Source organism: Sus scrofa, chromosome 7 (genome assembly GCF_054392235.1).
Source record: "Sus scrofa isolate SSC_HxYL_T2T_F1_AM1 chromosome 7, Sscrofa_HxYL_maternal_Yorkshire_Landrace_v2.0, whole genome shotgun sequence".
NCBI classification, from domain to species: Eukaryota; Metazoa; Chordata; class Mammalia; order Artiodactyla; family Suidae; genus Sus; species Sus scrofa.
The window spans coordinates 66,656,020-66,683,948 of NC_139389.1; the positions used below are offsets into that span (position 1 = coordinate 66,656,020).

The window sequence follows — 27,929 nt, forward strand, 5'->3', positions numbered from 1 at the left end:
GATAGATCTCCATCCTTGAGGAGCTCACAAGCCAGTGAGAAAATAAACCCACCTGCATCAAGAGTGTGGTATGATTGCTATAGTGCAGAAAGGTGCATAGCGCATGGGGCGGGGGTGGGGGGCTGGGAAGAGCAGAGGGAGGCTTCGCAGAGGAGGTCAAACTGGCCTCAGGCTCAAAGGAGGGACAGCAATGCGCTCTGCAGACAAGGGAAGAGGAGTTGGCTCACAGAGGCAGGAGGGTACGCAGCTGCACCGCTCTAGAGCTGGGCAGTCCTTGCTCTGGGACCTGAGGCTGGTTCAGCAGGGCTCAAGTGTAAGGGGCCGGTAAGCTGTGGGAGAGGAGGCTAGAGAGAGACAGGCCTGATTGTAAATGGCCTGTGTGTTAGGCAGAGTTTTGGGATTTTCTGTCCTGGATGAAGGGGAGCGGGTGAAGCTCTTTGAGCAGCCCAGGCCCTTTCAGATTTGGGAGCTCAAGCTCTTGGTGGCTGTGGGAGTGGATGATGGTATCTAACCCCAACCCATCAGTTTCTGCTCTGTGTGCAGGAAGTGTGTCCCATTTCCTGTGGCCTCAATCTGCTCCCCATTCTGCTCTGCACTTTTCTAGGACTTCTCTGATTAGACAAAAGGACTTCCCTCTTCCACTCCAGCAGTGCTCGTATTCTGTGCATAAAATTTCAGAGGGATCCAGGTCAGATCTTGTCTGACATGCAGTTGTTTCTTTGTGTTAATTCTGGGAACAGATCTGGGCAGAAGTTGTGGTTTAGCAGAGCCCGATTACACAGATTCAGCACACTATTGGAACTTGCCCCGGCGTTGAGCGCTTAGAGAGCTGCTCAGGCTGACTCTAAAATTGGAGAAGTAAGAACCCCCCCACCCACCCAACCAGTGATGATCTGGCTGGCTGCAGTTTTAAGCGTGCCTACATCAATAAACGCTTTCCTGAATTTAGGTCAGTTCTGCAATGGGAACATCATGTTCCTCTTGCCAAAAAGCATGTTGTAGGCTGCAGAGAGGTTTTGTCTCTGCTTGATGATCTTCTGAATGCTCTAGTCTGTGCTCTTAGCTGGCAGCTGTACCTTTTCAGAAGCTGTGCATGCTAGTATCAGGGACTAGACCAGGCTCTGCCCAGAAATAACCCGGTCTGGAAGGACTACTTCCCTAAAGGACACTCTGGGGACAGATGCATGAGTTAAAGAACATATCAGCCAAACTTATTACCATGCACAACTTGAGACTGTTGAATGGTAGCCTGAAGGCTGTATCTCAGGAGTGCCTTGTAGTTTTAACTGAGGAGCCAGTGTTATCTATCGCTCACCAAATAAGAGTGTGTCTCCTGGTCGTATTTGTTGGTGAATTACAGAACTACCTCCAGCCACTTGTTTCAAAGATGGTTGTGCTATAGGATGCTATGATTGGGTATTAGTTTTCTGGTCACCATACTGAACAGCTCCCAGTTTCTTTTTTTCTGGAATTATCTCTTCCCTATGCAATATGGCCTGGTGGGACTGAAATCTGGGGGAACTGCCCTCCTTCTGCTAAACGTCAGGCTCATAACTCAGTATGGACCAGTCACATACGCCTCACCAGGAATCTGTGTTTTGAGCAGAGGAACAAAGACAGTGAATCATTTGGAATTCATTTATTTTGCCCACAGAAGTGTTTCTTCTTGCTATGACCTGTGAGCATCTAGTAAATTCTATCTTGCTTAAATTAGCCAGAGCTGGTTCCTGGGCTTGCACCCAAAGAATCCTAGCTGATACCATTTTCCAGTGTGGCCTGCCCTGCTTCCCTTGGCTGGAGGGCCAACTTGGCATGAGCTGTCAAGGGACTACTAGTTGAGATCATTTACTTATTTCATCTCAAGTGCCACTGAAACGCATGCACTGAGAACAGATCAGGCTTTTCAACCAGTAGATGCAAAATAAGGAGTCTTTTATTATTATTATTATTTTATCTTTTTATGGCCACACCCATAGCATATGGAAGTTTCCCAGCTAGGGCTCAAATTGGAGCTGCAGCTGCCGGCCAACACCACAGCCACAGCCACGTGGGATCGAGCCATGTCTGTGACCTACACCACAGCTCACAGCCAGATCCTTAACCCACGGAGTGAGGCTGGGGATTGAACTCATGTCCTCATGGATGTTAGTTAGGTTCCTTACCTCCAAGCCACAACAGGAACTCTGCAAAATAAGGAGTCTTGGTTATGTTAATGTTAACTGAGAAAAGCCACACTGGGTTCCAGGGTGTGCATGGAGGAATTGGTGTCCACCTAATCTATTTTTGTTTGGCAGTGGTTTATCTACATCTGCTGTTTCTCTACTAGCTCGCTTTTCACTCATGTCTCAACCCACTGAAATCTGACTTCTGTCCCTCCTACTTCAAGTGCTCACATAAGGGACTGGTGGTCTCCTGTTTTGCAAATCTAAGGGACATTTCCTAGGCTTTCTCTTCACTACTTACCAGTCAGTCCCCCAGTGGCTTCAAACTCAGCATGTCCCAAACTGAGCTCATTATCTTTCCCCCTCAGTTCTCCTCAGTCATGTTCTTCCTGGGGTTCTTGTCCTTGTTAACAGCATTTAGTCACCGAAGCTAGGAACCTAGGAATTGTTTTGACAATTCCTGTCCATCCCTTACCTTTCCCACCGGTGAGTCACTGTGTCCTTTAGATCCTCCTTCTCTCTTCTCCATTTTTTTCCACAATCTAGGCCTTAATTCAAGTCATCATTTCTCTTCTGGAGAACTGCCAGCATCCCTTACCTAGTGTCCCTGCCACCAGTCTTTCTCCCCTCCCCCCACCACTTTAATCCATCCCTGCCACAACAACTGGCAGAGTGAGCCTTCCTAAAAATGCACATCTGAGCTTGTTACTCCAAGGACTTCCCATGCCTGCAAGGTACAGGCGAAGCTTCTTGGCCTGCCATGCAAGTGTCTTTGTGACCTGGCCTTAGTCTCATAAAATACCTTGCTTCCTTAGCTGCCTGCTTCTGGTGATTCTGCTTCACAGTTCCTAGTGCAAACACAGGTTTCATACTTTTGTTCCCCCAAAACCATCCCTCTTCACTCTGATTTCATTCACCTGGCAACTATGCCTACCCATCTTCGGAAAACACCATTCAACAGATACCTCTTTGAAACTTTACCTCTGCAGGTAGAATTAGCCATTCTCAGTTTTGCGCCCTTTCCATCCCACTACATATCTATTTCCCAAAGTTAGGGATAGCCTCTGAGACTGCTCTTTGGTTTGATAATTCACCAGAAAAACTCACACACTCACTGAAAGCTGTTTTCTTCCCAGTTCCAGTTTATCACAGTGAAATGAAACAAATTTGAGTCAGTCAAGGAAAGAAATCCAGGAAAGTTCCAAACGTGGATCTTCTAGTTGTCTTATCCCAGTGGAGTCATGGACAATTTTTTTTTTTTAACTTTTTAAAAATTTTTTAATTTTTTGTCTCCACTTGCAGCATGCAGAAGTTCCTTGGCCCAGGATCAAACCCATGCCACTGCAGTGACAACAAGGGGTCTTTAACCTGCTGAGCCACAAGAGAACTCTGGACAGCTTTGACTTTGCTGGTAACTGTATGACAAAACTCCATGGAGTATTGCCAACCAGAGATTCTCACCTAAGCCTTGGGGTTCAAAGTTTTTACTGGACTTGGTCCCACTTGGTTGGCCAACTCCAGTCTCCAGCCCTTCCTGGGGTCTAAACGATAACATGTGATGCAAAGTCCCCCTCCCTTCTAGTCACATTGCTGGATTATCTGGTGTAGCAAAAGCACCCCCCCCCCATACAAACAAAGACATTTATCAGGTGGGACAGTCCAAGGGCTTAGAGGTTACTTCCCAGGAGCCAAGGGCAAAGGCCAGCCTTTCTTTGGGCAAGGCTAAATTCTTTACTACACACTCCCTCTATTAGATTGTAAACTCTGTGAGGTTAGGACCTGGTCTTATTCATCTTTAGATCCCCAGTGGCTGGCATTATGCCTGGCCCTTGTTCCAATGAGTGTTGGCTGAATGAATGAATTGATGTGCTGGAATGAGAATGCAGTCTGGAGGAGAGCCCCTCCCCTTTCTGCTGCCCAGGGGAGTGACCCTGGGGAGAAGGTGGAATGGAGGTGTGTGGTGGGCTGCTAACAGGTGGTTGCATGTGCTGCAGACTTCTAAGAACAAGAACTATGTTTAATTCTGTGAATATGATTAAAAAGACAGCCTTAAAACTTCTCACTGCATACATTAGAGGAGCGAAGGAAATGATCTTCCTAGCTGTAGACTTCCTTTCTAATAAGAACATGAGTAAAAACCCCATAATACATATATTTTAAGCAAATGTGGCCCTTTGTTTTATGCCTTCTGATATGTAGGGCAGGAAAAGTTGACAAAAACCTTGAGATTTTAGCCAGAGTATGACTGCTTGCTTTGGTGAGATGAGCTGATTTTTGAGTCCCACCTTGTCTTACAATTGGGTTATTATACCCAATCTTTAGGAAGAACCAAATTCAAGTGCTGAGAGGTTTGGTTTGGGGTCTTGATGGATTGTGACTCATCCTCTGCTCCATCTTCCCCAAGAGGGTCTACTGTCTAATGACAAGACAGAGGTGAACTGTGGAGGCCTGGGAGAGCTGGGAGGCTGGCAGTAGTGAAGGTGAATTAAGAATGGCCTCGAAGATCCCGTTGTGGCTCAGTGGTTAACGAATCCGACTAGGAACCATGAGGTTTCGGGTTGGATCCCTGGCCTTGCTCAGTGGGTTAAGGATCCGGCGTTGCCGTGAGCTGTGGTATGGGTTGCAGACATGGCTCGGATCCTGCGTTGCTGTGGCTCTGGCGTAGGCCGGCAGCTACAGCTCTGATTCGACCCCTAGCCTGGGAACCTCCATATGCCGCAGGAGCGGCCCAAGAAATGGCAAAAAGACCAAAGAAGAAAAAAAAAAGAAAAGAAAAAAAGAAAAAAGAATGGCCTCAGTGGGAGTTCCCGTCATGGCTTAGTGGTTAATGAATCTGCCTAGTATCCATGAGGATGTGTGTTCGATCTCTGGTCTCGATTAGTGGATTAAGGGTCTGGTGTTGCTGTGGCTGTGGTATAGGCAGCTCTGATTTGACCCCTAGCCTAGGAACTTCTATATGCCATGTTTGAGGCCCTAAACAAACAAAGGAACAAACAAACAAACAAAAATTAAAAATATGTCTTAAAAAAAAACAAAGATTGACCTCAGTGGAGTTCCTGATGTGGCATAACAGGATCCAGTATTACACCTGTGCTACAGGTTGCAGCTGTGACCTAGGAACTCCATATGCTATAGGACAGCCAAAAAAAAAAAAAAAAAAGAATGGTCTGAATGGCCTGAGGGAGTTCCCTTGTGGTGCAGTGGGTTACAGATCCAGTGTTGTCACTGCAGCAGCCCAGGTTCCTGCTGTGTCTCAGGTTTGATCCCTGGTCCAGGAACTTATTCTGTGGATGCAACCAAAAAAGAACAGCCCCAGGCAGTAAATATCTGAGAGAAGGAACAGAGTACCCTAGTGTAAGATGTGTGCATTTCTTTCTCACATCCCTTCTAAGTGGTGGTGAGTATTTTCAAAAGTTGACTTTTGTATCTGTTTTCATGAAGCAGAAAAGTGGCCAGAGTTACCCTGGGAATCTGGGAGGTAAACCTCACTTTGGGACCCAACCCAGAGGTATTCTCCTCATCTTGAGGGACAATGTGGAAACAGAAGATGCAAATTTTGAAACCTAGAGAGCTCTTCTGGCTAGAATTTTGCACAGACCATTAGCATTTGTAGCAAACTTCCTCCCTTCCTCCCTCCCAGTGGGCTGGCAGTCTTTCAAGTCTTCTGTCTCTCCCTCTGTTTTTGCCCTTCAGGTTTTCTCTGCGGTCAGACTGGGAAATAAAAAATGGAGCTCAAGTCTTGTCAGTTCTGCTTCTCATTAGGAACTTTAACAAAAGCTTTTATAAGGGGGGAAATTGAAACTGGCTCAAATAAGGCTCTATCTGTGGAACTAATTTATCCGTTCTGCTCTGGCCTATTAACACAGGTAAGTCAAAATGAGTGAGAATAATGTAACTCAGTACCTCTCTCCTGTATTGAATGTTTTCCCATGAACAATTAAGTATCCAAGGTAACCAAATTCGTTTAGTATTCCTTGGCAGGAATTGGACTGTGGAGTTCCCTGTAGCCCAGCAATTAAGAATCTGGTGTTGTCACTGCTGTGGTGCAGGTTCAGTCCGTGGCCTGGAGACTTCTGCATGCCCCAGGGAGAGGCCAAAAAAGAAAGGAGTCACCCATTGTGGCTCAGCGGGTTAAGAACCCGACTAGTATCCAAGAGTTCATGAGTTCGATCCCTGGCCTTGCTCAGTGGGTTAAGGATCCGGGATTTCTGTGAGCTGTGACATGGGTCATGGATGCATTTGGATCTGGCAGCGTTCCTTGTGTCTATGACATAGGCCGGCAGCGACAGTTCTGAGCTCCAGTTCAAGCCCTAGCCTGGGAACTTCCATGTGCCGCGAGTACAGCCCTAAAAAGGAAAAGAAAAAAAAATTTGGACTTCGTTTACTAGGAAAGGTTGGTTCATTCTTTCAGCAAACATTGATTGAGCACACCTACTGTGTACTATACATTGTGCTAGCTTCTGAAGAGAGAGCTGTGAGTAAGACATGGTCCCTGCCCTCAAGGGGTTCATGGTCTAGTGGGAGAGACAGACGAGTAAGTAAATAATTACATAAATAATTAGAGTGTAAGGTAAACTCTAGACAACAGGTATCAAGTATAGAAGTAACATAGAGCAGTGACTGATTAACCTATGATCTGGAAGTGGTGAGTAGGAGTGTCAGTAGGAGTGTCAGATGAGAAAATTGTTTGTGTGAGGAAGGAGCCAGATCACATTTTAGTTTAAAGAAAAAGAAAAGAAGAGTTCCCATCATGGTGCAGTGGAAACAAATTCGACTAGGAACCATGAGGTTGCAGGTTTTATCCCTGGCCTCGATCACTGGGTTAAGAACCTGGCATTGCCGTGAGCTGTGGTGTAGGTTGAAGATGCGATTTGGATATGGCATTGCTGTGGCTGTGGTGTAGGCTGGCAACTGTAGCTCGGATTTGACCCCTAGCCTGGGAATCTCCATATGCCACGGGTGTGGCCCTAAAAAGACAAAATCAAAAAGAAAAAAAGAAAAAAGAAAAATAAAAAGCAGAAATTAGCAGCAGGTAAGTAACAGGCCCTAAAGTATTGAGTAATAGGGGAAATGTTGTTTCCAAGGGGTAAGTTTTTTTTTTTGTTTTTTGTTTTTTGTCTTTTTTTGCTATTTCTTGGGCTGCTCCCTTGGCATATGGGGGTTCCCAGGCTAGGGGTCGAATCGGAGCCATAGCCACCAGCCTACGCCAGAGCCACAGCAACTCGGGATCCGAGCCGCGTCTGCAACCTACACCACAGCTCACGGCAACGCCGGATCGTTCACCCACTAAACAAGGCCAGGGACGGAACCCGCAACCTCATGGTTCCTAGTTGGATTCCTTAACCACTGCACCACGATGGGAACTCCCAAGGGGTAAGATTTTTCACCTTCCTTACATAGCTCACTTCAGCCATCCTAGTGATTACAGATTTGGCCTATGCATAAACAAAAAAATGTTCACCCTTAACAGTGGTTAGTAGTATGACCTTATTTATTCTGTATCAGTCTTTTAGAAAAATAGCAATAAGAATTTTTTTCTCTCGTAGCCAAAGCATGTATATAGCATAACACACGTCTCTTTCATAGGCAGTAGGTGTTTTGGAGCAATAGTTGAGAAGAGCTTTGGATTTTAGAAGTAAAGGTATCTGGGGGGAAAGGTTACAAAATTCTAATCATAGCTTTGGAAATATATCTATTCATAGACCTGAACAAATGTTAAAAAAAAAAAGAGAGGAGAAAATGGTAAGAGAGGTCTCGGAGTTGAGGTGGCTGCCCTCTTGATTTCACTCATTCAGCACGGATTTATGAAAGACCTGCTACTAGGTACTAGGCTCTAGGCACTGAGGGTAAAGGGGCCTACAAGACAGCTATGGTCCTGCCATTCCGGAGCTTATGTTGAGCATGGAAATATGTGCACAATTATAAACCGTGATCAGCTCTCTGATAAAAAATAAGAAGGTACTGGGGGAGCAGTTTAGGGAGTAGTCAAGGAAGATTGTGCTGAGGAAGTGACTTTTGAGCTGAGACCTTAAGGATGAGTCAGATTTGTCTGGTGAAGGAGGTGGGAGGAAGGGCGGATAAGCTTCCTAGACAGAGACCTGAAACCTATGCTTTAAAAGCAAAAAAACAAAAGTACAACCTATAATACCCCTCCCCCCAAGGGTTCTCTCTTTGTAGTTTATTTTCTACTTTCAGATTTCAGTTCATGTTAATTTAATAAAAACGTGATTTTTGTCTCTCACCTATACTCCCCCAACCCTACCCTAGCCTTCCTTCTGAGGCCCTGCAGCCAAGCATTCAAAAATCCAAGGCTATGTCAATACATATCCATTTACCTTATGTCTGTTTTCTTTTTCCCTTTCTCAGCTGCACCTGAGGCATATAGAAGTTCCTGGGCCAAGGGTTAAATGCCATCTGCAGCCACTGCAATGCCAGATCCTTAACCTTCTGTTCCAGGGATCAAACCAGTGCTACCACAGAGACAAGCTGGATCATTAACCCACTGTACCACAGCTGGAACTCCCTTCATTTTTTTTTTTTTTTTTGTCTTTTTGCCTTTTCTAGGGCTGCTCCCATGGCACGTGGATGTTCCCAGGCTAGGGGTCTAATCGGAGCTACAGCTGCTGGCCTACACCACAGCCTCAGCAACGAGGGATCTGAGCCATGTCTGCAATTTACACCACAGCTCACGGCAACGCCGGATCCTTAACCCACTGAGCAAGGCCAGGGATCCAACCCACAACCTCATCGTTCCTAGTCGGATTCGTAAAGCACTGAGCCACAATGGGAACTCCTATATTTATTTTTTGAAATCAAAACTTTAGCTATCTCATACTGGTGATGGTGAGATTAGATGAAAGTCATTTAGAGCAGTATCTGGCATACAGTAAGGATACAATAAATGTGAACTTATTATTTCAGTGTATGTGTCCATTATAATTTATTTACTGAGTTTTCTATTGATGAGCCTTTATATTGTTTCTAATCTCTGTATTACAAACCTGTTTCAAAGTCTCAGGTCTGACTGGGAATCATAATCGTACGGTATCATACTTGATTTTGCTCGTTTGAGCCTGCAGTTAAAAGCAGGCCTATTTTTTTTTTCTTTTTTCTTTTTTAGGGTCGCACCAGAGGCATATGGAAGTTCCCAGGACAGGGGTCGAATCAGAGCTACAGCTACCGGCCTACATCACAGCCACAGCAACTTGGGATCCTAGCCGTGTATGCAACTTCCACCACAGCTCACGCCAACGCAGGATCCTTAACCCACTGAGCGAGACCATGGATCATACCCGCATCCTCATGGATACTCGTCAGGTTCTTTAACTGCTAAGCCATGAAGGGAACTCCAAGGGCAGGCCTTTGTACTCTGATTTTCCTCTGATTTGCTACTCAGAGCAAATCCAGCCAGCTGCCTCGCACTTGGTTCTGTTCCCTACATCTCTGCTCAGAAACTTCCAAACATTGTCCTATTAGGACTGTGATAGGCCACAGTTCCGGAAAACTTCCCTTACACACCCACACGCCCACACACACAGCTGTGCCTCTGAAAACACTGAGTTCTCTCTCCCAGCACACTCTGTTAAGTCTCTCCCTTTTAAAATTGTCCTAACCTGATACCTGCACTAGGAGTCAGTTCTAGCTCAATACAAATTAATGAGCTGTGTGACCTTTAGATAATCACTGACCCCTGCTGTCCTGAGGCCCACTGGACAAAACGAGTGTAAAAAATGTAAATATAAATGTAAGAAACTCCATCTTTTTGTGTTCAATCAGTGGTTTGTACTACTAAGGTTCTGCCATTTCTTACTCCAGCTTGGTCCTATAGCCATTTGCCTGCTTAGGAAGAAAAACCATATACACACACACACACACACACACATATACATATATATATACACACACACATATATACATATATATACACACACACACACACACACATATATACACACACATATATATACACGTAGTTTTTCAGGGCCATACCTGTGGGATATGGAAGTTCCCAGGCTAGGTGTCGAATCACAGCTGCAGCTGCTGTCCTACTCCACAGCCACAGCAATGCCATATCCAAGCTGCCTCTGCGACCTGCACCGCAGCTCGCAGCAACGCCAGATCCTTAACTCACTAATCGGGGCCAGGGATCGAACCCACGTTCATGGCTACTAGTTGAGTTCATTACCACTGAGCCACAACGGGAACTCCTATATATTTTTTTAAGTTACTATTTAACATTTTTTTGGGGGAAAAGGTTATATGTCCACGTGCAGAATTTAAACACACACACACACACACAATGTTTGTTAGCAGCAAAGACAGTGGTAATGAGAATAGTTACTTGGAGGGGACATGAGGGCTTTGGTAAGTTGGGAATGTCCTATTTATTGATCTATGTGCTGGGTACATGGGCGTGCTCAGTTTATGAAATTTGTCATACTGTATACATATTGTCACTATTCTGTATGTACATTATACTTCAATAAAAAGTTTTAAAAGAAACTTAAAATGTACAATTGACCATATAGGGAAAAGTCTCTCTCTCCCTTAGGTTCTCTCTCTTTCTGGGAGACAACCACTACCATCTTTCTTATGTATCCCCTCAAAGCTCTTTTATATATAAATAAATTTAAAAACACATACTCATTTTTTTTCCTTTATAAGGATGACAGCCTATTATGCACACTATTTGAGTTTTGTTTTTTTTCACTTCACACCACAGCTCACCGCAACGCCAGATCCTTAACCCACTGAGCAAGGCCAGGGATCCTTAACCCACTGAGCAAGGCCAGGGATCAAACCCGCAACCTCATGGTTCCTGGTCGGATTCGTTAACCACTGAGCCAAGACGGGAACTCCAGAAATTGCTTTTAAAGTCCCAGAAGGAGCATCAGAACTCACAGCATCTTCCTCAGTTGTCTTAAGACCCCTCCCATGGGCCTCTCTCTGTGAGTTCTCCAGGCTTCAGCTCTTGGAACTAGCTGTGGCACTCACTTGTTAGTTGGATCCCTTTTGGAATATTTAGTTTTGGTCTGGAATGATGCAAAAACGTGCCAGACCTAGTCCTCCTTTTCCTCTGTCCCCTCCACCCCCAAACTGACTCCCAAGACTGTATCCTGTAAGACTCCCAAGCTCTTTGCTGCACTTGCCTTCGCGAAAAGCAAAGGCTTGCAAAAACTCCGTGATTCTTGAAAGTGGTTTGAAATCAGATGCTGTTTTTGTGAGGGACTAAAATTAGCCACACTGGTGATGGATTACAGGATACAGCCAGCAAGGAGAGAGCGAGCTGGGGCCGCGAGCAACCAGCTAGCAGGGTCTGTTCCTTCCACCTGCGCATCCTGGACCTCACAAGCAACCATTCCAGGGGTTTTCAGTTCGCAAATGACATGGAAATAGATGAAGGTTGTGGGTTCCTCGTACCTAAGTGGTAGAGCAAGTAACCCCAGGCCAGGTTCCCGTTAGCACCTAGTTTTCAAACACATGTATTCTCTTCCTCCTCCAGGGAGCTTAACGTCATGAAACCCGCACCCCTTTCTTCCTTTTTCTCACTCTCCGCGGTCCAGAGTCGCCGGAGCCCCTCCCCCGCCCTAGTTCCTCTGGATCTCCCCTCCCCCCCGCCGGCCTCCCCCGCCCCCTCCTCTCCGAGGGCCTCTGCTCGAGCTCCGCTGCCCCCGCCCCCCGGGCTCCTCTCTGTCTCCCCCTCCCGGACGTGGCCGCGCTCGGCCGGGCCCTCCTCGCCGCCTGTTTGTGAATGAGACGCTCAGTTTCTCAATGGAGCCGCGGGGGGCTCGGGCGGACGCGGTGGGGCCGCGGGGCTGGCCGTGAGCCCGGAGGGGGGCGCGTTTCCCCCGCTCCCTCCCTCTCTCCCTCCCTCTCGCCACACGGCTTTAGAGGAACGGGGCTGAGAGGCCGGGGCGCTGGTCGCAGGGCCCCGCATCCCCGAAGACTCCTCGTCACCTTCTGGAGGAGTCGGAGCGCCGCGGAGGAAGGTGGACGCGGAGGAGGCCGGCGGCCTTCGGCAAATTTCCCCCGCGGCCCTTGCTCTGGCCTTAGAAACTTCTTGATTCCACATTTCCCTTTTTAATTCCGATTAGCTCCTTGCCTGCTCTATTCCCCCCCCCCTTCCCCGGGATAGGAGGGGGAGTGTGAGGAAAGGAACGAAGAAAATAAAAAAGGATTTCCGCCCAGAAGAGAGCGACAGTTCGGAGAGCTTTTTCTTAAGGAAACAGAAGCGGCGTTTGCGGCCGTTGCGGGCGCCGGACCCTGCCGGCCCAGCCATGCGCAAGCCGGCCCGGGGCTGCTGAGGCGCGGGGACGCGGAAGCGGAGGCCCACCGCACCGGGCTCCCTGCGCTCCCGGGCGAGTTCTGTCCGCCGGGCGGCGGCGGCGGCGGCGGCGGGATGGAGCCCGCGACCGCGCCCCAGCCCGACATGGCGCCGGAGCTGACCCCAGAGGAGGAGCAGGTAAGCGGGGCTGCGGCCGCGCGGTGGGTGTGTCCGGACCCCCGAGGCCTAGCCCGGCCGCGCTCTTCGCGGCTCCAGGTCCGCGGTGGCCTCCCCCGAGCCCCCCGGCGGCCGCGCCCCAGGCCGTCATCCCCCGAAGCGGGGAGGCTGCCGGCCTCTGCTCCCGCCCACGGCCGCTCCTGTTTGCTGCTCTGGTGCCGCATATTGCCCTCTCCTCCTATTCGGCGGTGATTAAAGTTCTCGAATTGGGAAGCTTCCCTTTACCTCTGCCCCCCCCCCCCCAATGTTTGCAGAACACCTACTTTGCCTCCGGCCTTACACCCCTCTACGTATTTTGCTTCATTCCATGAGGGTTTGTGGTTTTCTAAGGGCAGGAAAAGCCCCACTTGGGGGGCCGGTTCCTGTGAGGACTGTCTCCCCTTCCCAGGACAGTGATAGGCACTGAGTCCATAGATGCCCTAGATTTTCACATGAGCCCCTCGGGCTTCTTTGAGGGCTGTGGCCTACTTGGATAGATTCTAGAAGATCCAGGCCTTCCCAGGCTCCCTAAGTCCCTGGCCTTGACCGCCCTATTTAGCTTTCTTTGGCTGGGCGCATCTCCTCACCCCCACTTCCCTCCCCCATCTCATCTCCCTGTCTCCATCTTTCTGAAGTCTGCATTGAGCTCCATTGTCCCTTAAAGCTTATGACTTTCAGTTCCCAGAAGGAAGTGGTTTGCAGTGTCATTTTGGGGGCTTGGGTGAGGGATGAGCCCAAGGCCCATGTACCTTTCCCTCCCCCACATTCCTGCTGGGGAGACATGGACCACTCCGGAGGATGGTGGGAAAGTCCATTAGCCGAGATTGGAATCCTAAAGTCTTTTCACTGTCTCTTCTTGCTCATGCTCAGATTTAGCCATGGTCTGATTCCATGTTTAAAAACAAGAAAATCAGAAAAACACCTAAAATAAGAAAAGATGAACCATGCTGGTAGCCCATTTCAAGCTTACCGAGCCGTTGTTCCCGAGGACCACATTTGGTAGTACAGCCTCTAGTATGGAGATAGTCTGGTTTTACAAACTGATAGTGGTTAGTGGGCTTAAGATTTGATTTTTAAAAAGCTCTTGACTTCTCTCCTCATTTGTGGAGATGACATTTTTCATATTTGGCTTCAGGCTACAGTCTTGTCTTTTGATGCCTAGAGATAAAATCAGCATGGGGAAAAGAAATTCTACTGTTCTGTACAAGCAGTGGTAACATCCTGGTAACTTCAATTTAATGTTGATAAAATACGAGTCAGTAGCCAGTGCAAGCTGGTGACCAAAGAGCCCACTCTGGCAAAATTAGGGAAATACTACTTCAGCACTAGAGTGTGATATGTTAGGTTGGTTTTAAAGGGAAAAAAACTCTTTCACTTCTTTTCCTTGGGCTAGTCAGATTTGAAGGTTATGTTTCTAAGGCTTGAGGGCATCACGATTTCACTATGAAAATGTCGTTTGGTTACAAATTTAAAAACTAAAACTGAGAAGAGTAGTAAAGTATTCATAGTATCAATAAAATGTTAGCTTTATTCTGTATTTAGTGTCTACATATATAAAACTGTGTTTATTAAAAAATCTTTTTTTACACTTTAAAAAATTTTTATTTATTATTATTATAGTTGATTTACAATGTTCTGTCAATTTCTGCTGTGTAGCAAAGGGATCCAGCCATGTGTGTTTTTCTCATATTATCTTCCATCATGTTCTATCACAAGAGATTGGATATAGTTCCCTGTGCTATACAGCAGGACTCCATTGCTTATCCATTCTAAATGCGGTAGTTTGCATCTACTAACCTCAAACTCCCAGTCCACTTCCTCCCCCCTGAAAAAATCTTTTACATTGAATAAATGTGATGGGAATTAACAAGGACTGGATGGAAATAGTAAAAGTAAAAAATATGTATATTAAGATCAAAAAGTTATTTTTTTAAGCTTTTCTTCCAAAATATCAAGTTTTCTACAGGCATTTCAAAATGTTGAAACACAAACATAAAAGCATAATTCCAATTATGGTATAAAATTTCACAGTTTAATATCACATGAAAGTCCTCCTCTTTTTTTTTTTTTTTGTTTGTTTTTTAGGGCCGTACCCTCGGCATATGGAGGTTCCCAGGCTAGGGGTCTAATCATAGCTACAGCTGCCGGCCTACTCCACAGCCATAGCAATGTGAGATCCGAGCCACATCTGTGACCTACGCTTCAGCTCATGGCAACACCAGATCCTTAACCCACTGAGCCAGGGTTCGAACCCGCAACCTCATGGTTCCTAGTTGGATTGGTTTCTGCTGTGCCACAACGGAAACTCCAACATGGGAGTGTACTCTTTTTCTTTTTTTTTTTTTTTGTCTTTTTGTCATTTCCTGGGCCGCTCCCGCGACATATGGAGGTTCCCACCTAGGGGTCCAGTCGGAGCTGTAGCTGCCAGCCTACGCCAGAGCCGCAGCAACATGCGATCCGAGCCTCGTCTGCGACCCGAACCACAGCTTGCAGCAAAGCCGGATCGTTAACCCACTGAGCAAGGGCAGGGATCGAACCTGCAACCTCATGGTTCCTAGTTGGATTCGTTAAGCACTGTGCCACGATGGGAACTCTGGGAGTGTACTCTTAACTGTTAAGATTTCTTTAAAATATTTAAATTAAACAGGACAAATGCTTGGTAGTCTTATCAAAGTAGTCATGGGAAATGACACATTATTTCATAATGCTGCCCCATTGCTCAAACCAATTTTAGAACTCATTTGGAGTTGATTTCAAAACTTGTGGCAAAATCTTATTGAAATACCTTCAGTGTTGGAAAAATCTTGTACAGTTGAGAGTCAATTTGATTTTTGGAAATAGAAAAAACTTTTGGAAATCTATTTCATAAGTAGGAGATCAAACTGGATAACACAGTTTCAGGCTCTTTATGGGGTGTGTAAACTGGCTTAAAGGTGTTCTGGGAGTTCCCATCGTGGCTCAGCAGTAACGAACCTGACTAGGATCCATGAGGACTCGGGTTCCATCCCTGGCCTCACTCAGTGGGTTAAGGACCTGGCGTTGCTGTGATCTGTGGTGTAAATTGCAGACATGGCTTGGATCCTGGGTTTCTGTGGCTGTGGTGTAGGTTCCAATTCAACCCCTAGCCTGGGAACCTCCATATGCCTTGGGTTCGGCCCTGAAAAGCAAAAAAACAAAACAAAACAAAACAAAAAAAGATGCTCTAGAGCAGATCCCTCTCAATAGTACCTCTTTCTATACAGTCATTTAAATCATAAACTCCAAAGTTTTTTTTGGATACTTTGTTCTCCCTCCGCCCCCATGTGTTATATATCATCAGGTTTTCCTGAATATCTCTTGAATTCTCTGACTTCTTCCACCACCACCATTATCATCAGCTTAGTCCAAAGTCCTGTCCCATCCTGACAGAACTTTAGTTTCCTACCTGATCCATCTACATTCCTTTCCTCTTATTCCAGAAACCAAAGCCAAATTGCAAATCTGATTGCATCTTCCTTTTAGCTTACCTGCCCCCAAAGTAAGCATTCATAAAACCCTCAAGTGGCTTTTCATCACCCTTGGGATTGTTGCAGTGCTTGAATATGGTCTACAAAGCTTTAGCTCTTGTATGGTTTAGAGCCTTAGCTAATTCTCACACTTCATCTTTGCTCTAGGCATACTGGCCTTTTGGTCCTGCATCCTTTTTTTTTTTTTTTTTTTTTTTTGGCTGTGCCCAAGGCTCGTGGAAGTTCCCAGGTCAGGGATTGAACCCTCACCACAGCATCGACCTGAGCCACTCCAGTGACCATGCCAGATTCTTAACCTGCTGCACCACAAAGGAACTCCTGATCCTGCATTCTTGCCTGTTTCCTCCTACTGCAGGGTCTTTGCACAAGTTGCTTTCCTCTGTCTGGAAATACCCTCTTCATCCTTCATCTCTCTTTTTTCACTTCCTCAGGAAGGCCTTCCTTGATCTCCCCAGTTAAATTAGAGCTCCTACTGGCTCTCCGAATACCATGTACTTTATGTCTTTTATCACAAGTCTATAGTATTCGTATGATTGCATGGCTGGAAGCTCCATGAGGCCTGGGACTGGGTTTAGTTTTGCTCACCATCATATATGCATACTGCCTAGCATAAAGACTGGCACTTAAGGACATTCAGGAAATACTTGTGGAGTGAAGAGTAGTTATATATGTGATTTGTACACAGCATCATCTCCTTTTCTGAGTGACTTGTAAAAACAAGGACGGTTGCTGTGGCTCTGGCATAGGCCAGCAGCTGCAGCTCCAATTCGACCCCTGGCCTGGGACCTTCATATACCGAGGGTGTGGCCCTAAAAAGCAAAAAAATAAATAAATAAACTAAGGACACTGTTGTAGTTTCTGGTGTGGCACAGTGGGTTAATGATCTGGCTTGTCTCTGTGGCGTTGCCAGTTCGATCCCTGGTCTAGCACAGTGAGTTAAGGATCCAGTGTTGCTACATTGCCACAGTTGTGGCATGCAGCTCAGATTGGATCCATGACCTGGAAACTTCCATATGCCGTGGGTGCAACTGAGAAAGTTAAAAAAAAAAAAAAAAAAGGATGTTGTTCATTTTGATATAAATTTTAAAGGTCATCATTATTACTTGATAGTCTCATTTCCTATCTAGGCATGCATTGAACTGATATCATCCCAACCCCATTTGTGACTTTGATCTTTTTTGCCTTTATTTTTTCAGTTCTCAGTATTATAGATCCTACAATTGAGTTACAAGAAAAAGTATGCTTTTCTCTAAGGAGTTTACATGCATAACAACAGAGTAATAACACTAACTGTTTCCTGTGCTCCTGCTTTGAGTCAGGCCTTATGCCCGACATTTCTGATACAGTTAATCCTCATGAGATTGGAATTTTTACCTTATTTTGCAAATAAGAAAACTCAGACTGGGAGAAGGAAATTGCCCAAGTTCACATAGCTAGCAATGAAGGAGCCATGATTTCCACCCAGAGCTGGGTTATTCTACCTCAACTGCAAATGTTCCCTTTATTATTTATACTAACTGTATTACTTCTCATGAAGCAATTACCCAGTTTACCAAAATGCCTACATGGGTATATAATAGCTGATTTTGTGGGTTTGGTATTGATAAATGTGTTTGGTTTTGATGATGCTTGTTAAAATACAGTTTAAAAAAATGCAGATAGGAAAAAATTTGGAAAACCTTTACTCAGACCTGTTTATTGCCAGCAGAAACATATTGTACAGTATGTGTAAGAAATTGTGATGAATTACTCTTGGAAAAAATTTGTTCCTTAATATAGAGTTGGCACCTCTCCGATTTGAGGTGTAGTCACAATACAGATTTATTTTTATTTATTTTTTAAGTTAAAAAATTTTTTTTTAATTAAAAATTAAAAAATCCACTGAGAAAGGCTAAGAATCGAACCCGTGTCCTCATGGATACTAGCTGGGTTCATTAACCACTAAGCCATGAAGGGAATTCCAACAAATATATTTTTTTAAATAAATTTTGGGGGAGTCCTCTGGTGGCTCAAGGGGTTAAGGATCCAGCATTGTCACTGTTGTGGCTTGGGGTTTCCATCCCTAGCCTAGGAACTTGCACATGCAGCAGGCGTGGCCAAAATACTAAAAAATAAAGTACATTTTTGAAGTTCCCTGGTTGCCTACAGTTAAGGATCCAGCATTGCCGTGACCTGTAGTATAGGTCACAGAGGCAGCTCAGATCCCTTGTTGCTGTGGCTGTGGCTTAGACCACAGCTCTGATTTGACCCCTAGCCTGGGAACCGCCAAATGCCACAGGTGTGGCCCTAAAAAGACAAAAAAAAAAAAAAAAAGTAAAAAAATAATAAAAAATATATTTGTTCTCTTTCGTATAAGAGAAATAACTATTCTTGGTTAATAGTCTCTAAATATGAAGAATATTATTTCCTCAAACTGTAGAAACCAAGTTGTTTTTGTGTTTCTTTTTTTGATATGTTTATGTGTGAATATAAAAGCCTTTCTTTTTGGTCGCACCTGCGGCATGTGGAAGTTCCCAGGTCTAGGGACTGAACCCATGCCACTGCAGGGACAATGCTGGGTCCTTAATCCACTGCACCACAAGGGAACTCCTAAAAGTCTTTTTTAATAGGCTGGCAAAATTGTACATTTGCCACTGTGAAGGGTAATTTCTACATTTCAGTACTAATCTTCATTCTTTTATTATTATCTTAATTTTACTTTTCCAAAGCATATACTCACATTTGTAACTTTAACTGACGTTTGTAATTTTATCGAATTTCCTAAATTATAATTAACTTGACTGCTAGGGATAGTTAAGGGTGTCTTATTCATCTGTTCTGTGTGTAACATATAGTAAATTAAAGTGGGGCTCCTTGGTTTATATCTGTCTGGGATAAGTTGTGAGGAGAACTCCCTCTTTGCAATAAACCATAAAAGACTTTTAACTAGGATTATTGGGATATTTGATGGAATATCTAACGAATTATATAGGGTCTTATAATTTTGCATGCATATCCCAGTAGTGACAGATAGGATAGAATAATGGTTTTCTAAAGTGTTAATGCTTTTATTCATATTTTCATTTTAGATGGTTTTAATAACTTATATAGTACTTCTATCACATTAAAAATAACTCATGAGTTTCATTAAAGTTAAGTAATCTAATACTTATTTTCAAAACCTCCAAAGGAAATTTTTATTTTAGAATTTATGTTGTTTAGAGCTTATAGCATTGTTGTAAGGATTAATGAGCTAATGCAGGCAGATATCCATCACAATAGTCAGCACTCAGTTAAGTTAGCCATTATGATAGTCTCTGTCTTTGAATAGTGAAAGATTTTAGAGCCAAGTTAGCTTAAAACAATCCCAAGAGGGGAAAAATATTCATATTCACACTGGGGACCATCAACTTAGCATGGATTGTCAGGAAATAGTTATCTTGCAGCCTTCATAGTGTAGTTTTCAAAAACCTAATTCCATGCCATGGTTTGTATTTTTATAATGAGATCTTCTAAAGTTAAAAATTTAACTGCCTTATAGTGGACTTCAGAGATTTTTGGCATTTTTCTCAGGGGCAGGGGTTTCGTCCTGGTTCTTGTGGCCAAGAACTTCCTTTTCCCACAGCCTCACATGTCCTGTGTTAAATGTCATCTGTCCCCCTGGAAGTAACCATACGTCAAGGACCAGATGATTCATAACGTTGAGGCCTTCCAGAGAGCGAAAGGAGAGGAAGAAGAGATGAAGAATTCTCATTCTTTTTGTTGTTGCCAGCAATTAAAGATATTGTAATTAGCAATTAGGTAAAATCTCATCTGAATGTGAGAATTTTACTCTTTAAAAATTTCTGAGCCTGTCACAACTATTTCTGAGTTGTGAATGTTAAAGAGACCTGGAGATTTTTCTCCAAGGAATCTGACCTGGTACTGAATGAATGAATTGAAAAGTAAGACAGACATTGTAAAAAGAGGCTGAACTGTTTTAGAGGTAAAAATTTGGATTCATTATAGGTCAGTATATTTGAGTCTCATTTTCTGACCTGGAAAAGGCATAGTAATGTTGGGATACTCCAGCTTTGTTTTCTAAATATTAAGATTCTGGAATTCCTGATGTGGCACAAGGGGATCAGCATCTCTGGAATGCTGGGTTGTAGGTTCCATCCCCAGCCCAGCGCAGTGGGTTAAGGATCTAGCATTGTTGCAGCTGTGGCACGGGTCCCAGCTGTGGCTCAGATCCTATCCCTGGCCCAGGAACTCCATGTGCCATGGGGTAGCCAAAAGAATTTTAAAAAATGAATAGCTATTAAGACGCATTTTAGCAGAATGGTTGGTTCACTGCAGTGTCAAGACGAGATGTCATAGTCCCTAGCTCTGGATATTTGTTCAGGTGCTTAGATGTCCGGTGCAATTCCAGCCATTTCACACCTGTTTTATCATTCTGCCTTGATGTCTCAGATAAATTGGGGATACCTTCTTTTTCCAAATCAATCACCATCACACCCCCTGTCTCCCATATACACCTCCATGCAAGAGATCCTTGGTTGCCCTTTCTGAATCCTGGAATAGTCACTTTTTTTTTTTTTTTTTTTTTTTTAATTCTTCCTCTGGAGTAGGGGCAGATGTTCCTAGAACAGGTAGTTTAGCCTGCATTGTTCAGTACTGGAGGGCCTGTACTTACTGGAATGAACACTTTGATACCTGATTTTTAAAAGACTTCTTTAAAACCTGAGATGTCAGGGGCTGGGGGCTGGGGGTGGGAGGCAGAGAAGCTTCGAAGCCCATGGGAAAACGTGTTTGTTAATTAAGGATTGGTTATCTCTTAGGTCCAGACTATAAAATAATGCAACCAAAATGGTAGATTAGAGGTGACTTTTTGTTTAGTTTCTGCTTCCGAGAAAAGCATTTCGTTTTTTCTCTGGGAAAGACAGTATTTGTTATATGTACTCGTTTCCTCTGAAAGAGCAAATCCATTCAAAACACAGACACACACTTCTTGTCTTTTATCCAGCATGGTGACACAGATCTGACTAGCCTAATAGAATTATTATGAAACCAGATTGTATTCTCAGAATTGATGGGCAGAGTCTAAAGAGAGCCAGCCATGACTTTAGTAATGAAGGGTCCCAGGACAGTCATCTATTAATTACTTTTTCATTGCTTGAACAAATGGCTAATATTTACCTTTGCATTTGCCTTTCTATACCCCATTATTACATGATAGACATCATTTTTTTTTTTTTTTTTGCTTTTTAGGGCCACACCCACTGCATATGGAGGTTCCCAGGCTAGGGATCAAATCAGAGCTACAGTTGCTGGTCTGCACCACAGCCACAGCAACGCAGGATCTGAGCTGCATCTGCCACCTGCACCACTGCTCATGGCAACGCTGGATCCTTAACCCATTGAGGGAGGCCAGGGATTGAACCTACAACCTCTTGGTTCCTAATTGGATTCGTTTCCACTGCGTCATGATGGGAACTCCGACATCATTATTACAGTCTTTTTATGACCACACCTGAGGCATATGGAAGTTCCCAGGCCAATCAGTGCTGCAGCTGCTGGCCTACATCACAGCCATGGCAACACTGGATCTGAACCACATCCACCACCTGCACCACAGCTTGTGGCAACGCCGGATCCTTAACCCACTGAGCAAGGCCAGTGTTCGACCATGCATCCTCATGGAGACACCGTCAGATCCCTAACCCGCTGAATCACAGAAGGTACTCCTAAAATCAGTATTTTTAAAAATAGGTTTTTTGGGAATTTGCTTCATGGTGTAGTGGAAATGAATCCGACTAGTATCCATGAGGATGCGGGTTCCATCCCTGGTATTGTACAGTGGGTTAAAGGATCCGGCATTGCCATGAGCTGTTATGTAGGTCGAAGATGTGGCTTGGATCCTGTGTTTCTGTGGCTGTGGTGTAGGCTAAAAGCTACAGCTCCAATTCAACCCCTAGCCTGGGAACTTCCATATGCTGTGGGTGGGGCCCTGAAAAGAAAAAAAGTTTTTTTTTTATATTCTCTACAAAGACTATGTTTCTTTTATATTTAAAACCAATAACTTGTGAAAAATGCTGTGCTCTGTAACAGGTTTAGGATTATGCTGTCAGCTGCTGAGATCCCAGTATTTAAGGTTAATGCAATTCTGTCATTTTTCTTTTGTCTTATGGAAGTTCCTGGGCTAAGGGTTGAATGAGAGCTGCAGCTGCTGGCCTACACCACAGCCACAGCAATACCGGATCTGAGCTGCGTCTGCAGCTATACCACAACCGCAGCAACGCCACATCCTTAGCCCACTAAACGAGGCCATGTTTCCACACCTCATCTTCATGGATCCTAGTTGGGTCCTTAGCCTGCTGAGCCACAACAGGAATTCCCTGGGATTTTTCTATTAAGAGCTATTTAGGGAGTTCCTGTCATGGCGCAGTGGTTAACAAATCCGACTAGAAACCATGAGGTTGCAGGTTTGGTCCCTGCCCTTGCTCAGTGGGTTAACGATCCGGCGCTGCCGTGAGCTGTGGCATAGGTTGCAGATGCTGCTCGGATCCCGCGTTGCTGTAGCTCTGGCATAGGCTGGTGGCTACAGCTCCGATTTGACCCCTAGCCTGGAGATATGCTGCGGCAGTGGCCCAAGAAATAGCAAAAAAAAAAAAAAAAAAAAAAGCTATTTACAAGTGAAATCTGGGCCTTAGGGAAGGTGACAGCAATAAATCTTTTCTTTTTTTTTTTTTTGCCTGTGCCTTTGGCATGTGAAAGGGCCAGGGAGCAAACCCACACCACAGCAGGTACCTGAGCCGCTGCAGTGACAACACCAGATCTTTAACCGGCTGTGCTACAAGGGAACTCCTGATAGTGAGTCTTCGGTAAACTTTGGGAATCCTCAGCTTCCTTGTGGCTCCAGGAATTTTATTTAGTATTTTTGAGTCTGTTTTGTCCTCTTTCCTTAAAGAGCTTTCAGGAGACTTGCTTAATTAATTCATTCATTACTTTTTTTTTTTTTTTTTTGGTCTTTTTAGGGCTGCCCCTGTGGCATATGAACATTCCCAGTCTAGAGCTTGAATCACAGCTGCAGTGGCTGGCCTGTGCCACAGCCACAACAAACGCCAGATCCAAGCTACATCTGTGACTGATACCACAGCTCACAGTAATGCGGTATCCTTAACCCACTGAATGGGGCCAGGGATCGAACCCACATCCTCATGGATTCTAGTCAGGTTTTTAACCCACTGAGCCACAGCTGGAACTTGAGACCTGCTTAATTTAAGTAAGTAAAATCCCTACAGTTACAAAATAGTCAATAAATATCTGTAATAATAGTATTCTTGTCCTCTCTGCTACAGAAACTTTTTTTTTTTCAAATAAAATAGGAGGAGAAATTAAGAATCCTACTTTGTAGCAATGAAACGGAGGATTTCTAAATAGCCTAAGGCTTTTAATAGTTGCCATGCATGAATACTGTATCTAGAAGATGGTCTTGAGGCTACCTGTGCTCATTTTATGCTATTAACACTTAATGTACTATTAGTTCACTGGTTTATTTATTCTTTCTAGGTTATAGATTACCTTTAGGTGCACTGATTATCATCTCTCTTTTTTAACCCAATAAAACATCAAAAGGTCATCTGATAATCTAAAAAATGACTCCTGTTTAGAGTCCAAGGAGTGATAGTTCGTATCATCTTCCATATCTTATTTATTTTATGTATTTATGTATGTATTTATTTATTTATTTATGTCTTTTTGCTTTTTCTAGGGCCGCTCCCACGGCATATGGAGGTTCCCAGGCTAGGGGTTGAATCGGAGCTGTAGCTGCCAGCCTACACCACAGCCACAGCAACTCAGGATCCGAGCCACATCTGTGACCTACACCACAGCTCACGGCAGTGCCAGATCCTTAACCTGCTGAGCAAGGCCAGGGATTGAACCCGCAACCTCATGGTTCCTAGTTGGATTCGTTAACCACTGAGCCACGACGGGAACTCCTCCATATCTTATTTAAATAGCCTTTGTGAAAAAATTCTCATTCCATTGTTTATCTCAGTGTTTCTCAGCCAGAGTGATTTTACCCCCCTGCCCCCAACAATATTTTGTCAATCACCAGCAAGACATTTGATAATTGGGGGTGCTCCTGGAATCTTGTGGTTAGAGGCCAAGGATACTGCCAAACATCCTATAATGGTAGATGAAAAGCCCACCACAACCAAGAGTTATCTGGCCCCAAATATCAGTAGTGTCAAGGCTGAGACCTCATACTTTTTATCTGAAGAATTTTCTAGTTCTTAGGAACAGAATTACAACTTCCTACTTTTTAGATAAAAGTAGGTCTTTGGTTAACACAGTAAGTATTTATTCAAATTCTTTGTCCCCAAATACTGGTTTCTGCAATTGACTTCACATACTAAAAAACTCCAGTCTAAAACATAATTATTTTGCAGCATAACTATCACAGAAGATACTTTTCTGAAAAAGATAATTATGTATGACATACTTACATACATATACACAGAGACATTTTCACAGCCTTTTCAGGAGTAATCAGAGATGGTGAGATTTTTTTATGACGAATCTAAATTTATATGATAATACTGAGTCCTGACATGGAATAATGAAAGTGTGGTTTTTGCTTTCCCTTCTAAATGTTTCTGAGTGTTACTATGAAGTATCTGCTCCTCCACTGAGTGAGGTAATTATTATGTATCAATTTCTTTTCCTTTTCATATTAACAAATCAGAAATACAGTTTGTTCATTCATTTAGCAGTCATTTATTATCTGTTGCCATGTGCCAGGTTCTTGTTAAGCATGAATCACATGCTTTCTGCCCTTAAGGAATGGCCCTCCAGTTCTCTTAGCAATTCTTGAATTGTGGGGTACCCAACAAGGAGAAGGACCTCTTATCTGCAGTGAGGGCAGGGTCTTGATGTTCTATCCTTAGTGCATATTGTAGGAGTTCAAAATATGTTTGCTGAAGAACGAGTGAAACTCTGTATATTGAAATAATTTATTCCTCACACCCCCATGAAGTGAGTATTGTTTTTGGGGGGTTGATTTTCCTTCCTTCCTTCCTTCTTTTAATGTCCACACCTGTAGTATATGGAAGTTCCCAGGCTAGGGGTCCAATATGAGCTGCCAGCCTACGCCACAGCCACAGCAATGCAGGATCTGAGCCTCACCTGTGACCTACACCACAGCTCACGGCAACGCTGGATCCTTTACCCCACCGAGCAAGGCCAGGGATCAAACCTATATCCTCATGAATACTAGTTGGGTTTATTACTGCTGAGCTACAAGAGGACCTCCATAGGTTGATTATCTTTCTGATATAGGGATGATGTTCAGAAGCTCTCAGTAATCGACTGAGAAGCCAACTCGGGAACTCAGATTCTTCTGGTTAAATGCAGTGTTCTCTCTGGTGAACTTGATCTGTCTTAACCATGTGTTTCTATGTATGACATACCCATATACATATACACCAGAAAAAGCTCTTTCTTGGCATTTGTGGGTTAAATGTTCCTGGTTTCACACTTTTTCTACAGAGATATGGCTACATTGTTCCTAGCTGCTTATTTGGACATTTATGAAAGAAACTATATGCTTTAATGAGGTTAATGAACTTGAAGTTCCATATGGGTCTCTGGCTATACCTCAGAATGCTGTTGGTCTCCTCTTTGCCTTTATGAAGCCAATCTTTAGTTTTTTGTATGTAGCATTTAATCTTTCGCATATTATCATCAGCATAATGGGGAAGTACATACGGTGTATTTGCTTACCAGTAACTAGGATGAGACTGCAGCTTTTTAAATTGATTTTTTCTTAATACCTTTACATTGCCCATGTTTTTGTCTGTACTTAAGCTACTACTAGGTTTCTTTTCTGAAGTTTTGCCAAGTGTAAAAGTTGAAGAAGAAAATTCCCCCCAGGAGTTCCTGTTATGGCGCAGTGGTTAACGAATCCGACTAGGAAACATGAGGTTGCGGGTTCGGTCCCTGCCCTTGCTCAGTGGGTTAACGATCCAGTGTTGCCGTGAGCTGTGGTGTACGTTGCAGAGGCGGCTCGGATCCCGCGTTGCTGTGGCTCTGGTGTAGGCTAGTGGCTACAGCTCCGATTCGACCCCTAGCCTGGGAACCTCCATATGCCGTGGGAGCGGCCCCAAAGAAATAGCAAAAAGACAAAAAAAAAAAAAGAAAATTCCCCCCAAAAAGGATTTTCCATTCGTTTTTACTTTACACACTTAACAAATTTTCTCTTTCTTAGATTCATAAAGGAAGAAAAGCAGTTTCTGTGAGAAAGACCTGAAGCCTTGAACATATTACATGAGCACAAGAAAACAGTTTTATTTGAGAATGGCCGTTTGTCTCATTGACTTTAGCTCTTCCATGCCAGGAAACCCCAGAAGTGAAGAGAAAAATAAATTTCTGGCTAGGTCAGGGATGTAGCTAGCAAGGTTAAAATATACAAGATTTTCCAGAATACTTTTGTTTTCAGAAATAAATCTCTTTGGATTAGGACTTTATTTTATTTTTATTTATTTATTTATTATTTTAGATTAGGATTTTAAATGTTTTAGGGAAAACCGTGTGACATTTCTCTTAATGCTGGTGCAGCATTTTTTTTTTAAATAATGATTTTTATCTTTTCCATTATAGCTGGTTTACAGAGCATTTTGTATATAGGTAAAACTCAGCATTATTATGGAATTAAGTTAACAGAAAACATTTAAAAAAAATTGAGAGCCGCCCATCTTTTTCTTTAACCATCAAGGCATCATTTTCTTCCATAATTGATATCAAGCTAGGGAAGTGCTTTGGAGGTGATTTTGTGAGAAAATTAGAAACAACTGGAAACCTGTGTTTTGAATGAAATTGCTAGGATCACTTAAATATGGAAACTAGTCAGAACCTCTGGTTGTTGTCATGCTGTCCCTTACAGTGCAATAAGTATTGGTAAAAGCCCACATCAAACTTATGACAGTAATAGTGGCTAAACCCTTAGGATGGCTGTAATTAAAAAAAAGAAAGAAGGAAAGTAAATAACAAATGTTGGCACTGTTAGTGGGAATGTAAAATGGTGCAGCCATAGTAGAAAACGGTTTGGTGGTTTCTCAAAAGATTAAACATAGAACTGCCCTAGAACCCAGCAAGTCCATTCGTAGGTATATCCAGAATTGTGGAGTTCTCTGGTGACCTAGTGGTTAAGGATCAGCATTGTCACTGTGGTGGTGCAGATTTAATCCCTGGACTGGGAATTTCCACATGCTGCCAAAACAGCCAAAACAAAACAAAAAAGACCATAAAAGAATTGGGAAGTTCCCATCATGGCTCAGCGGAAACGAATCTGATTAGCATCCTGAGGACGTAGGTTTGATCCCTGGCCTTGCTCAGTGGGTTAAGGATCCGGTGTTGCTGTGAGCTGTGGTGTAGATCACAGATGAGGCTTGGATCGGTGTGGCGTAGGCTGTGGCGTAGGCTGGCGTCTACAGCTCCAATTGGACCCCTAGCCTGGGAACCTCCATATGCCGTGGCTGCGGCCCTTTAAAGACCAAAAAAAAAAAAAAAAAAAAAAAAAAAGAATTGGAAGCAAGCATTCAAATAGATACATTTTGAATGTATATATCTATGTCATAGCAGCATTATTCCCAGTAGCCAAAAGATAGAAGCCAACTGGAGTGTCCAATGATAGATGAACAGCTAAATCAAATGTAGTTTATACATACAATGGAATATTATTCAGCTTTAAAAAGTAATTTTTTTTTTTTAGGGCCGCACACCCATGGCATATGGAGGTTCCCAGGCTAGGGGTTGAAT

At 43.9% G+C, this 27,929-nt stretch overlaps 1 protein-coding gene across 2 annotated transcripts in view; it reads left to right on the top strand.

The window, feature by feature from the left end:
* Positions 1-11,854: 11,854 nt before the first annotated feature.
* The window catches only part of PTPN9 (protein tyrosine phosphatase non-receptor type 9), an 85,372-nt gene continuing 69,297 nt past the window's right edge, over positions 11,855-27,929 (top strand). For both annotated transcript variants that reach the window (XR_014810548.1, XM_003128481.5), the window contains exon 1: positions 11,855-12,624. Coding sequence is in view for 1 of the 2 variants with exons in the window: in XM_003128481.5 (XP_003128529.1) it covers positions 12,562-12,624 (63 nt within the window). In the remaining variant the exon portion in view is untranslated. The remainder of the gene's footprint in view (positions 12,625-27,929) is intronic.